The sequence below is a fragment of the Siphateles boraxobius genome, unplaced genomic scaffold (assembly GCF_051911475.1).
Source record: "Siphateles boraxobius isolate OS27281-9 unplaced genomic scaffold, OSU_SipBor_1 41, whole genome shotgun sequence".
NCBI classification, from domain to species: Eukaryota; Metazoa; Chordata; class Actinopteri; order Cypriniformes; family Leuciscidae; genus Siphateles; species Siphateles boraxobius.
The window spans coordinates 12,296,447-12,311,135 of NW_027509042.1; the positions used below are offsets into that span (position 1 = coordinate 12,296,447).

The window sequence follows — 14,689 nt, forward strand, 5'->3', positions numbered from 1 at the left end:
CCAGACTTCATCTCTCTTCTAGCCTCATTCGATCTCAAACGGCTCATCACCACAGGTACTCACAAGCAGGCAACCAACTGGACCTGGTTTACACACGCAACTGCATCACAGACAACATTTTGGTGAAACCTCTCCATGTTTTAGATCATTTCCTCATTACTTTCAATCTACAACTCACTACCCATGCTCCACCAACTCCCCTACCAGTTACTTTCAGACGTAACCTGCGCTCACTTTCTCCTTCCCATCTTTCCTCTGCTGTGTCATCTTCACTTCCCTCACCCTCACAATTCTCATTTGTAGATGTGAATACCGCAACAGATACTTTATGCTACACTTTAACTTCTTCTTTAGACAATATCTGCCCTCTCTCCTCCAACCAGCACGCGCTACTCCCTCTAACCCCTGGTTATCTGAGGTTCTTCGTGAACACCGGATCAAACTCAGGGCAATGGAGAGGAAATGACGCAAATCAAAAGACACGTCTGACCTGAGTATGTATCAATCTCTGCTCTCTTCCTTTTCTGCGGATGTTCATGCTGCAAAATCTTTATATTTGCACAGCAAGATCAACAGCGCCTCTAACACACGAACACTTTAAGACATTTAACTCTCTCCTCTGTCCACCTCCACCATCACCCACGTCCTCTTTAACTGATTATGACTTTGCTAACTTCTTCATCAAAACAACCTCTATCAGCAGTCAGTTCTCAACCCCACACACACAGGAACCCAAACCATCCTCTCCCACTACCAGAAACCTTCTCTTTACCTTCTCTCCACTAACCGAGGAAGTAGTATCTAAACTTCTCCTCTCCAGTCTTCCTACCACCTGCCCTCTAGACCCCATCCCCTCACACCTTCTACAAGCCATCTCTCCCACACTTCTACCAGCACTCACACACATCATCAACTCATCCCTCCACACTGGCATTCTCCCTACAGCATTCAAGCAGGCTCGGGTAACTCCACTGCTTAAAAAAACAACATTAGACACATTACTTTTAGAGAATTACAGACCTGTCTCTCTCCTACCATTCATTGAGAAAACCCTTGAACGAGTTGCTTTCAACCAAGTGTCATCTTTCCTGATTCTGACCAACCAGCTAGATGTCAACCAATCTGGCTTCAAGAAAGGCCATTCAACCGAGACTGCACTACTGTCGTTCACAGAAGCCCTGCGGATCGCAAAAGCTGCTTCCAAATCTTCAGTTCTCATTCTGCTTGATCGGTCTGCTGCCTTCGACACTGTGAATCATCAGATCCTTCTGTCCACCCTCTCATCACTCGGCATCAAAGGAACTTCCCTCCACTGGTTTGAGTCCTATCTCACAGGTAGGTCCTCCAGGGTTACATGGAGAGGCGAGGTATCCAAAGCACATCAACTGAACACAGGGGTTCCTAAGGGTTCCGTTCTTGGACCGCTCCTCTTCTCCATCTACACCACATCATTGGGACCCATCATACAAGCACATGGTTTCTCTTACCATTGCTATGCTGATGACACCCAGCTCTACCTCTCATTTCAACCAGATGATCCCACAGTAGCTGCACGTATCTCAAGCTGTCTGGCGGACATCTCGGCATTGATGAAGGAACATCACCTGCAGCTCAACCTGCTAAAGACTGAGCTTCTCGTCCTCCCTGCCAATCCGTCTCTAAAGCACGATTTCACTATCCAGCTAGAGTCATCCTCAATCACCCCATCAAGGTCGGTCAGAAATCTTTGAGTAATATTTGATGACCAGCTGACCTTCACCAACCACATTACAAAGACAGCTCGATCATGCAGGTTTGCAATGTATAACATTAGGAAGATCAGACCTTTCCTAACTGAGCATGCAACACAACTTCTCGTCCAGGCCCTGGTTATTTCTAGGCTTGATTACTGCAATGCTCTTCTAGCTGGACTTCCATCATGCGTTACTAAACCTCTACAAATGATCCAGAATGCTGCAGCACGCCTTGTCTTCAACGAGCCCAAAAGGGCTCACGTCACTCCTCTGTTCATCTCACTGCATTGGCTACCACTCGCTGCTCGATAAAATTCAAAGCTTTGATGCTTGCTTACAGATCTACCACAGACTCAGCTCCATCCTACTTTCACTCCCTACTACAAGTCTACGTCCCTACCAGAAGCCTACGATCGGCCAAGGAGCGACGGCTCGTTGTGCCATCACAGCGAGGCACTAAATCACTCTCCAGAACATTCTCATTCACGGTTCCATGCTGGTGGAATGATCTCCCCACCCTCGTTCGTAATGCAGAATCCCTGACAGCATTCAAAAGACAACTGAAAACTCATCTCTTCCGTGAGTACTTAACATAAAAAAAAATAAAAATAATTCTCCTCTTTCAAATCTTTCCTTCCCTTTTAAATCTTCCCTTGTCTGGCTTTTGCTACTCTGAGAAATGCCTGAACTTTGTATTTTGAGCACTTCTTGCGTCGTTCTTCCCTCTTCACGATGACTCGCTTGCTTTAGTCCTCAGATGTAAGTCGCTTTGGATAAAAGCATCTGCTAAATGACTAAATGTAAATGTAAGCTTCCTGCGAATTGGGTTCGCCATGGGGAATTTCACCTATTGCTACCTGGGCACGATCTTGAACAAGAGAGGTTTCACCCAATGTATCCTCAAAGATATGTCCTGCCTTTTCAAAATGTTCATTAAAAGCCTTTAGTATATCCCTCTGCTCTGTTATAACAGCATTTCTTATTCTCAACTAGTGAGGGAAGCTATTAACTTTCTTATTCTCTAGTGCTCTAATAGTTTTCCAGAATTTCGAAAGGTCATGCAAACTAAATGACGTTTGTGCTAAATAGTATTCAGCTTTAGATTTTCTAATGAAAGCTGTACAATGATTTCTAAGAGTTCTGAAAAGACTGCGCATGACGTAACCGTTTTTCACAAATTCATGTTTTTGTAGTTTACATGGAAACGGTAAAGGTATCGTTTTCAAAACATTGTACTTTGGAACCCGTTTTCAAAAGCTTGTGTTATCAGGCCCACAAACACGTTGTCGTGGTAATGAAGGTCTAAAACGCAAAAAAAAGTTCAGTTTTCAGTTGAAAACGGTGTTGCTTTTGCATTTAAAACTGGACACCTGGTTGTTCAATGTGATTTCTAGGGTGTTGCAATGCTGTTTCTATGGTATTGTTAGTACATTTCTATGTGGTAGTAGCTTACCGGTCTAGGTCAAAAGAGCCCACCCAAAGTCTAAATGATGCTCTAGGGCTTTACCATCCTATAAAAAAAATCCCTAAAATGTTCCTACGAACAAATTATAAAACTTCAATGCATGAAAAATGCTCCTGAATCCATCTCACTCGAAATAAAAAAGGGTCAAATAATCCAATGATTAAGGTCTCGTGAACTCTGACCTGATATGTAGCCAGGACAGCATTGGCGTGGTGCCTCCTCCAAACACCCAAACTGTGAAAAACACAATGAGCAGGGTCGTGGTGAACATCATCTGTCGCGCGTATGTGGCAGTGTCGCGGATTGCCAGAGCGAACGCCATTGCCCCTCGCAGCCCTGCAGAGTAGAAACACACACAGAAGTCACAATAGATTTTAGCAAGAATGACAGTGCTGCTACAAATAGAATGTTAGTGAACTTAAACAGGCAAACAGAGCCATCACACTCGATCAGATGTTTTAAGGGTACTGCACTTTGATGCCCTTTTAGCTGGATGGTGTTGCTGATCTGGAGGGAGCTGCTCCAAATCAAGAGCCGTTATTAGATATGTTCTGATTCTGATGGCTCATTTCACTCTTAATTTAAATCTCGATAACCTTCAGCAGGGTGCTGAAACCTACCGAGAGTTCACATCAAAGAGTATGACACTAAAGGACACTAGAACACTGATTCCATTGATTTATATTCTACTTGGTTGTATTAAATACAAATAGTTGTCTTATCTTCAATGTTACGCAAGCATCAGAGTAGAGGAAGTAAGCCAGATGTGGTCACCATACCTGCAAACATCATCATGTGCTGAAAGTTTCCACGGACTTTGTGTCTTCGGCCTAGGTTAATCAGGAAAGACAGGGGGTAGATGTTCAAAGCCCGGCCGATAAAGATGGCTATCTGGTAGTCCAAATGTTAAGGAAATGTTTTTTCACACAAATTACATTTTAAAGGAAATTTAGACATACTACCATCCAAAAGTAGGAAATGAATACTTTTATTCAGCAAGCATACATTAAATAAACCAATTTTACATTGTTACAAAAGTTTTCTATTTCAAATAAATACTCTTCTTTTGAACTTTCTATTCATCTAAGAACCCCAAAAAAATTCTGTGTCAAATAAATCCAGCACTGGTGAACATAAGAGACTTTTTCAGAAATATTAAAACATCAAACTTTTTAACAGATCTGTAGATCGATACTTTAAATTGTTGGTAAAAAGTTTTAAAACAAAGATAATGCTGAAGATCAATTATGTAAACTGGCATGTTGTCCAGATTCAAGATTAGATTAGAATCTGTTAAAAATCTCCCCCCCCCCCCTAATTTAAAAACAAGTACTGTAATTGTGTACAATACTTATAGCATACATATGAACAATAGAGTCACACAAACAACTTTTATGGTGCTTTTTGTCCTTTTGGAACTTGCCAACCATGGTGACATTATTACAGAGATTCCTAAAAAAGTAATAAATGGAGCAAAGGTCCTCACTAGCCATTTCTTTAAAACTTGTACATAATGCCTCCTAGTGGTCATAAATCACATAACTAAAAGGTGATAAAACAGCCTTGAATTTTCCCAGATGTTCTTGTGTCTTTAAAATGGTTTGGTTCACAGGGAAATCATCTGTAACGTGCTGTCAAACTCTCAAAATTGTTAACTATCTGACTGAGACGAATTCTAGAAGTTAGCAAGGTCCAAACGAAACTGGAATGGCATCTGGTTGTTGAAGCCACATTTGTTATTTTTACTCCTCCCAAAATGGTAAAAAGTAAACATGTGAGAACATTCAGTTATGATAGTGCTACTAATGCAGTCTTTGATCTTGAAAAAAGAGACGATAAATAAAATGCAGCTCATATCGGTTTCTTTCATTGATGTGAACTCCAAATTTACATATAGCAAATAGAGATTAATTTATATTCGTTTTGTGGAGACATTTATGTTGGCAAGTGTAAATGCAACAGTTTCAACAAATCAGATAGCTAGCTGATCAGAAAAAAACACATGACTTGACCAGGTGTAAACAGCCAAAGGATACAAAGGCTCCAACAATGAAAATGGGGCTGAAGACGTGATTCTGGAAGGTGAAGAGTGCCAAGCCCATGTACGAGAAGATGAAGTTCTCTGCCAGAAAGTGCAGCACCTCAAACAACTGCAAAGGCAAAAAAAAAACAAAAAAAAACACACCACACATGAAGTCATCTGCACCTTTCAATCGCACAGTTGTTCAACGAAATGGCACGTTTTTAAAATCAGGTCCTAACTGAACTAGAATTGCATACTCCTCCTCTCTATACCCTAAAATGGCTTTTATAACATATATTAGCTATAAAGCTGATGCCGCTATCTTAAAATTTTTGTGACTCTAGTCTATAACTTCTTCCCACAGACTGGAGCTTTGATAAAAGGGAGTCTGTCCCCCTGGAGAGAAATCCAGTACCATAGGAGTGTCGTAATTACTGCATGCACCCCACCTCGCTTTATCACATTGCACCGCTCTGACGACACCACGGGGGTGCTGGGAATTCATTTAGCAGCACTATCCCTCGACTTCCCGACCCCCTTGTATATCAAAGCATCTTTTGAAGTAGAACACTCAGAGCTCTCATTCCCAAAAAAATATCCTTCCTTCTTTCCTACATACCTTATTTTTTCAACTTTGCCACAGTTCATTTCACTCTGGTTTTATACCAGCTGCTCTGACAGCAGAAAACCAGAATCCAATGTTCATGTATTTTCCCTTGACTACAGCAAAAATATTTTACCTGTTTAGTACGTTTGGTCGACTCCTCCGAGAGATTGTTGTAGGTATAGTGAGCCTGTGTGATTCCACAAAACAGCACAGCGACAACACCTGGAAAAGTAAAGGAAATCAGCATATGTGGCTTTTTGGTAAGATGGGATGCGATTTCAATCCAGGCTGGAGGTGACCAATAAAACAATCAAATGACAAGTGCAAATGACTGCACACATTTACACAAGGATGTTAAAGCTAAACAATATTAGCCTCCCAGATACAGCAACACAGTTTCAATTTTATTTCACTTGTATTTTGTTTGCTTTTTAAAGATTTATTTTTGCCGTTTTTGACAGTAAATCTGGAGAGGACAGAAAGCAAAATGGGAGACGGAGGAGGTGGGATCGGGAAAGGACCACAAGCCGGGACTAGAAGAGCAACTGCACCACATGTCGGAGCGCTGCACACAAGGCTATCAGTTCCGACCATGAATGTTACATATTTTCATGCTAATAAAGCACATTCAAATTTAAAGTCCTACTGTAGTCAATAATTGTATCCCTTAAAACTCATCTTTGATCACCAAAATTACATATTTAAACGTTCTTTCCTTGAAAAAAAAGTCTTCATGTCTTAAAATAGCTTGAATGTAACTACACCCTTGCCTCACCCTTTGCCTCATGCAAATGAGCCCTGCCTCCACTCACTCACACCAGCTCAGAGATCCACTCGTTGACGATCACACATTGACGTGATTGGTTACAAGGTAGTTTGTGACCGTGATTCTGAGACTGTCTTTGCTTCACTGCAGTTTTAAGGAGAAACTGCTCTGCAATGGTGTTGACATGAATTTGTACATGGTTTGTCTTAACGCATGTTAAAACACCAGATATATAACATTAAAAGCATGATTTTAACCACAGGGGTCGACTTTAACGAATTATCTTTTAAACACCAGATTACGACACTATAATTCCAGTTGATGTTTAACAACAGTAAACATTAATTTTGGGGTTGCATATATAATATATTTGATGAGTTACCTAGCGGATTAACCACTATGCTTTCATTACCCACACACATTAACACCCACCTGTGAATCCACATGCTTCAGCCAGGAGAAAAGTACTCCAAGACATGAGGAAGAACAGAGCCGTCTCCAGTAGAGGGAAACAGTGCAGCTTGGTGAATTTAGTCACGTGGGTAAAGTTAAGAATTTAAACAACATATCTGTGAGTGTATAAAAAGAGTGTATAAAAATAATCAGTGTTTTAAAACACACATTAAAAAGTTGAAGGGGTTTGGTGTTTTTGAAATAAAAGTATCTTATGCTCATCAAGGCTGCATTTATTTGATCAAAAACATAACGCAAAAACTAATATTGTGAAGTATTATTACATTTTAAAATAACAAATTATGCACAATTTAAAATGTAAATTAGTCCTGTGATTGCAAACCTGTATATTCAGCAGCCATTACTCCAGTCTTCAGTCAGTGTCACATGATCCATCAGATATCATTCTAATATGCTGATTTGGTGCTCAAGAAACATTTATTATCATCAATGTTGAAAATGGTTTTGCGGCTTAATATTTTTATGGAAACCATGATAAGATTTTTTCAAAATTCTATTATACATAAAAATATTAAAAATATCCTTTATTTGAAGTAACATTTTGAATGTCTTCACAGCAACATTGATCAATTTAATGCATCCTAGCTGGTTTTTGAACTTACTGACCCCTCAAACTTTTGAACAATGTGTATTCAAACTGTATTTAGTAATCCTGTTTAGAGGATACTGCAACTGTGTTTCTAACTTTGCAAATGAATAAAAGAATACACAAATCACAATGCAGTCAAAGGGCATGAATGTAAGTAACTCATTCACATAAGCCTAGATAATATTTAGAAATACAATTTCATGACAACATGCAAAAGGATATGAGGGCAGTGACTACTCCAGTGACTGCACCCATGGCGAAAGAGCCACTGAAGATGCCCAAGAAGACGCCCACCGATTTGAAGAAGGCTGAGGCATCAAATGTGTGTGTGTTGGCTCCAGCAGGCTGATACGCCACAATTGACCTTCATACCAAAGACAAAACAATCCAAATTAACTGACTGTGCTGATCTATGACCAATGCAGCCAATGAAAAAGGACATTTTTAAGATTACATAAAATCATTATTTGACCTGACTCATGTGTACCCAATGTCATTTTATTTTACAAATATTTTTATTTTATATGCATGTCATTTTTTCCAGCAAAGTCGAAATACAACACAGTATTGCTGTGATATTCTGACTACAGGGACAAATAAGGTGCTTTATCTCTAGCTCAAAATCTGTCCAAAAGAGGGAGCAAAAGCGCCGTCCTGAAATACCACTAGAGTTGCAGCATTATTAGTTTTAACTATTCAACACTACAGTGAAAAATGTCCCCAGCACAACCTCTGTGCTGGCAGCCTGGGAAGTCCCGCCAACTGCCGCAGACAAAACACGTGATTTTACCCCTTTTTGTTGTAGCAAAAGAAAGGGAACAAGAAAGTGATACTGTTTGAAGGGGGACTTACGATGAAAGGACTATGGAGACTGCGTCGTTCATAACACTCTCTCCAAACAGCAGTGCATAGAGATCACCGTCAGCATGAAGCTCATTAAAGATCGCAAGCACTGTGACTAAAACCACAAAAATCAGCAACATTAAGTATAAAAATTCTGAAATGGCTCCACTAACAGGTCAGTTTGCTAAAAAAAAGGTTAGCAGTTCATTTAAGAAAAGCCGAATTTCAACATTTAACAACAGCAAGTTAATATTACTAGAAAAGAGAACAAAGAGACGGAGAAATTAAAATGGACAAAGAGAGAGATGACATTACCTGGATCTGTGGCAGATATAATGGCACCGAAGAAGAGGCAGTCGGTGTAGTAGAACTTGTCAGTCAGTTGACCGAAAACATGCATCAGTTTCACCACACCATACATGAGGTTTCTTTCAAATAAATAAACAAATAAAGAATGTTTAGAATAGCATCTTGCAATACTAACCATATTATTTCAACAGAATGGAAATGTTCTATATGCATGAAATACACAGATATCTAATTACTTATTAAACTATATTTTTAACATCTTTTTTTGACACTGAGAAAATCTTTATGCATTCAGAATGGCAGAACAAAATGTTTACTCAAGCTATTAAGCACAAAGATGGAGCTCAATTGGCAGCAAATGAAGAAATGCATCTGATAGTGACTGATTACTGCTGCAACAAATTCCATTACATGCCTGAACCTGGTTTATTGGTTAGCGCACAAACTTAAGAATTTACGTTGAAATTTATATGAATCTATAAAAGAGAGATTATTTTATAGTGTTAGATTTACATGCTATAACTGGCCATTATCAACTTCTGTATGTTTTTTAACTTCATATAAATCATCCAACTATTGTAACAAGTCATCAAAAGTAGACTACACTCCTTAATATAGTTGTTACATCTGTAAAATGAAAGATTCTGAGGCATGTCTTGGCTACTCCCGCTGTCTGTCTGTAAACACAATTCCATGGTCAGTGGGAATACTATGAACCTTATTGACTTACCCAATGACAAAACAGGAAATGGCAGTACCTAGGAAAGCATAGGTTATAATGGATCCTAGGTTTCTGAAGAAGTGTCTCTGGAGGAACAAAAAAGAGCACGTCAAACCCAGAAAAATGGTGTGAAAATATCCTTGCCCTGAGAAAACAGTTCAACCTATGTTGTATGTAATTTATATAATAAATACCATATTATATATCACCGAGGCTGCATTTATTTGATCAAAACAAAGTAAAATCAGCAATATTGTTTACTTATTATTACAGTTTAATATAACTGTTTTCCATTGTTTAAATGCATTTCATTACTGGTGGAAAAGCTGAATTTTCAGCAGCCAATCCTCCTGTCTTCAGTGTCACTGATTTGGTGCTCAAGAAAAATGTCTTATCAATATTGAAAACAGTTGTCCTGCTTAAAATTGTGGATTTTTTTTTTATTAATAGAAAGTTCTAAAAGAACAGCATTTATTTAAAATCTTTTGCATAAATGTTTACTGTCACTTCGTTAGCAATTTATTATAAAGTCCTGTTCCCCATGTAAAAGTAATATGTACTTATTATAGCAATTACAATAACTGGGTTATAACTAGTTATTAACCATGAACTAATCCCTAAACCTAATTTTGATCCGTGTAGTTATCTAATATTATCAGTATTTTTGGGGTAAGTACACATACTGTAAAATAAAGTGTAACCGACATCACTTATGATCAATAAAATTAGTCTTGACAGACAGACAGACCGACCGATCTTATTCTTCTATTTGTATTTACAGAGAAGATTTTTTTCCTTTTCCTGTCTGAGTATCAGTCACAAGATAATGAGACACTCTGTTGCTACAAAGCGCAGCAACTACAAGATAATTTGATGTTAAACCTCTCTCTTTCCCTGTCAAAAGGGCTTCTTCTTTCTGTGACTGTGCAGTCAGTAGATGGCTACTGATAGCAATCACTGAGATGCAAATACAGATAAACCAGTTGGTTTACAATGAACCCATGTTACCACCCAACTAAATTGCAGTCAGCTAAACTAAATTAAAACAAACCGCTTGGGAGAGCAAATATGAAATCATTAATGAAAGAATTTATATTAGTTCTTGTCAGGAAAAGAAACCATCATCATAGCGAGAGAGTAAATCAGTACTGTGAGCTAAATGAAACTAAGAAAGGTAAAGAAGAGGATCAGAGAAAAAACACTTTTGGGTGTATAGATGGTGAGTGGATTGTCTTAAATCTAATGCAAGCCCATCAGTTGCATATTTTAGTTGACATCTATTCAGTAGACATTGGAAATGAGAGGTGTTTTCTGTGGGAGCAGATTTTGTGGTGGCTTTAAAGGGATAGTTCACCAAAACATTTTGTCATCATATACACTTAATGACTGTCATTCTTTTGCAAAACACAAAGAAGTACTTTGAAGAATGTTTTTCCGAATATCTTCTTTTATGTTCCACAGAAGAAAGGAAGTCACAGGATTGGAACATCATGAGGGGGAAGTAATTTTTTTGTTTTGGATGAAGTGTCCCTTTAAGGCCTGTTAACACCAAGAGAAATGGTCAGTGTGAAAATTTGGTGTGCTAAACATCTTAATTTCTATAACTGGCAAAGTTCATACAATCTGTGAGCTGCTTATGTTTCCTCCATTCTGTAAGGCTCGTCAAAAAAAGTCAAGTGTTTTACAAAGAGAGGAAACAATGTAGCCTTGTGCTTCGGTCTCAAACACACACAGCTGGCAGAAGCCCGTTCCTCTCACTTCCTCAGGGCCTCCCTGCTCACTCAGCACAATCTAAATATCACAATACTATCTGGCATCCAGAATTCATAAACATGATTATCATTTTACTGCAGTGTTTATCAGATGAATGTGCATGTAAAAATGTATGCTTCTCTAGATTCATTAAACAGAATCGTCACAACATTGCTGATATATGATCTGAAAAAACAGGCAAACATGTATGTTGAAGTTTATTAATCTCCATTTTGATATTCTGCTCAAATGAAAGTGTCATAAAGCCAGTTTGTGTTGCTTCACGTGTTTGCTGCAACTAAATCTGCAAGGAAACCTTCTCAGTGACGAATTGTAATAAATCCAAACATGAATCTCAATGAATTTTGTTTGCAATTGTTGTTGCTAAATAAATGCACTTAATATGCAACCTCTGTGCTACAACACAAAGCAAAACGTTAACATCATTTGGAATGGTTGGATTTAATATTAGGAATTTCACTGTTTTAGCTTTTGTGAGAAGCTTATGGTTTTAAGTTTTTATAATGAGTGTTTTATGTGCATGATAAATACAATAGATCAGGAAACTCGATGAGGTAAAATAAACCCTGCGTATGAGTTGACATTCTCTTGATTTGTGCTTATGTGAAAGTGCAATAATTCTCATGAAATGTAATTTCTCAAATGAGAACAATTGTGATTAATAATCATAAATGCCATTTTTTAGCAAAATAATCGTGATTATCAGCCCAAGTAGAGTATACTTTATGGATGTCTTTTGACTAAGAGCCCTTATTACATGGAAAGTCAGAGCAGACACTAGTTAATTTGATACAAATTAAAACAATGAAGAATAGAAGTACAGTGTTCAATACGTCAAACTGCTGTGTACTTGGGAGTCAAACACCCAAGTAAAAATAAACTTGAAAATATGTCTTCTTGGATGAACTATCCCAGAAAGTGTAAAAACATTAAGCAGAATAATAAGCAATGCTTCTGTACACTACTTCTGTTTACTCTCAAAAAGCTTCTATAAAAAGGCCAAAGAAACACTGTAAGAGGAACAAAAATGTAACCTGGCTTTACAAATTATACAAAGGTCACAATCACACATTAACTGTAAAGAATAACACAATTTAAAAGGTGCCAGAGTAATATAAGAGAAGTTTGACAACCCTAGTAACTCTATCGCATCTAGTCTGTATCCCACTTCTCTTGTGCGGTTAACCTTCCACTGAGGCAAAACGGAAAGAGAACAGAGATCAGGTTGCCTTAGATCATATCTTAAAATTTCATAATGTAAAGAGGTAAAGCAGCACCTTAACAGATGAACGCTCTACTAATCAAGAAAAATCTAGCTAAAGCTAAAACGATTAAAGGTAAACACCCTGCTCACAATATCACTCATACCTTTTTGAGGCTATATCCAGCATGGAATATGATGGGAGGAAGCAGAATGTTGAAGAACACCTCTGGGTCAAAGGTCACCTGCAATAAAATAAAATGTAATTGTTACAAACAAATGTATAATAAACATTTAAAATATAATAAACATGTTTAAAATAAATGGTATTATTAATCTTGTTAAAGATCTCATAAATCACTTGACATTGCAATTGCCAATCCTGTGTTGATGTATTTTCTATCGAAACAGGAAGTTGAGATGAGAAATTGTTGGGGAGTGTCCTTTTTTAGTTTCTGTCATAATGGTAGGCTTTCAAATGAATAATTTACTTTTTTTATTTATAGCATTTATAGCTGAGTTTGCTGTTGTATCAGATCTGTGGCAGGGGGTATTTATAATGAAAATACATTTAATTTAAAAAACACATGCCTCTGAAGTATTTGTTCGTATTTTGATTCAGCTTTTATTGTTACATTTTCAGTTCTCATTTCAATTTTAGTTTAAGTTTTAGTCATTTTATGATGTGCTTTCATCATTTGGGTGTATATTGTTGCTGATGTACCTTGCGCAACATGTCATTCTGCTCCACACTGTGGATTTCTCTAAGGTTGATCTCCCCCTTGAGCGTGTACTCAAAGAACTTTCCGCTAACGTTGAGGAGCACCGTGCTGACAGGACCTTCCTTCAGGGTGCAACTCGGAGGAGTTTTATTATGGTAGCTGGTGGAGGGAATGCCATACCGCAAAATAACACCCACCAACAGACCTGTCCGACACACAGAAGATTAATCACTCAAACATATTCGATTCAAACACTTTGTGGGGGAAAAAAGGCTTTCTGAAAGGGAACCTTGTTTGGAAACATCACATTTTTTTGCAGTGGCACTGAAATTACACTCTTCTTCTCAGTTTGAACAGATTTGTTTCTGTGTGATGACAGGGAGTAGAGATAAGAGCCTGCTGTGTCAAATCTGCTGGAGGGTATTTCCATACTAATGAACTGAAGTGCCTGAAGAAGCCAACAGCACACACAGCATGGGCTAAAGAAACAAGAACAGAGGCAAAAAATACACAATATTGCAGAATAAGCAGGTAAAATACACTACTTTAAATCAAAGCCAGGTCTATATAAAACTGATTTGGTGGGAAACTGCGGATTTCTGTTGAATTTGAATAAAATGTAAAGTGTTAAAGGGGTGGTTCAGGTTTTGGACATCGGACCTCATTTCCAAGTTAGCCTAGGTGTTATTTATCAGTGGAGACAGTTTTCAAACATTGTCATCCAGTCCTTCCAGTTGCATAGTTCGCCGGTGCTAGCTAGCGCGAGTCAACGGTACCTGCCATTAAAAACAGTTTACCCACTCCACAGTACTCCAAAAGCAAATACATTATAAAGCCAGACTATCGATGTAAATGTCTGTTGAGAGAATAAGGTTAGAAATCATTGTCCAATCCAAGTCCATTGTCCAAGATTTTGGAGTGTCCAATCCCGTAATTTTTTTGAAAATAAAATCACCATGTAAACATTCGCAATCCAGAGGCAGGATCCTGTGACGGGGGTCAAGGTTTAACAGGTTAGCATGAACCAGTTATCTTAGTTAGTAGTTTAACCTGCTGGTAGATAGCAGAACTACACCACAAATAGTTTGAGGAAACAAAAACAAACACATTTTGTGCTGAACAATATAGGGAAGAGTAAAAATCTCTTTTAATTGGTGGTTAATCGAGGTCGAGGACCGTGAGAGAGCAGCGCGAGGCCGGTGGTGTGATTACTGATGAGAGACACCTGCGCGAGGCAGCGGTCTCGTATCTCTCACGGAGGAGCAGAAGCATAAAAGGAGGAGTGACGACAGAGGAGATCAAGAGAGGACAGGCCTGGATTTATGTTTCTGTTTTGTTATATGTGACAGCAGTCGTCCGTAAGGGGCTACTGTCTTTACTTTTGTTTTCATTTCATTTATTGTAATTAAGTCTGTGAACATTCGCCGGGTCCCGCCTCCTTCTTCCCATAACAACGAACTGCG

At 38.4% G+C, this 14,689-nt stretch overlaps 1 protein-coding gene across 3 annotated transcripts in view; it reads right to left on the reverse strand.

Annotated features, from left to right (window-relative positions):
- slc9a7 (solute carrier family 9 member 7) overlaps positions 1-14,689 on the reverse strand; it is a 43,058-nt gene that overhangs the window by 22,934 nt on the left and 5,435 nt on the right. For 2 of the 3 annotated variants that reach the window (XM_077198460.1, XM_077198459.1), the window contains exons 2-12: positions 13,229-13,431; positions 12,672-12,749; positions 9,540-9,616; positions 8,816-8,928; positions 8,510-8,615; positions 7,880-8,021; positions 7,027-7,132; positions 5,962-6,050; positions 5,235-5,348; positions 3,978-4,089; positions 3,381-3,534 (exon numbers count right to left, since the gene is read on the reverse strand). In XM_077198460.1, coding sequence (XP_077054575.1) covers positions 3,381-3,534; positions 3,978-4,089; positions 5,235-5,348; positions 5,962-6,050; positions 7,027-7,132; positions 7,880-8,021; positions 8,510-8,615; positions 8,816-8,928; positions 9,540-9,616; positions 12,672-12,749; positions 13,229-13,431 — 1,294 coding nt within the window. Of the gene's footprint in view, positions 1-3,380; positions 3,535-3,977; positions 4,090-5,234; positions 5,349-5,961; positions 6,051-7,026; positions 7,133-7,874; positions 8,022-8,509; positions 8,616-8,815; positions 8,929-9,539; positions 9,617-12,671; positions 12,750-13,228; positions 13,432-14,689 lie in introns of all 3 variants that reach the window. The other variant, XM_077198458.1, reaches the window with a different exon arrangement.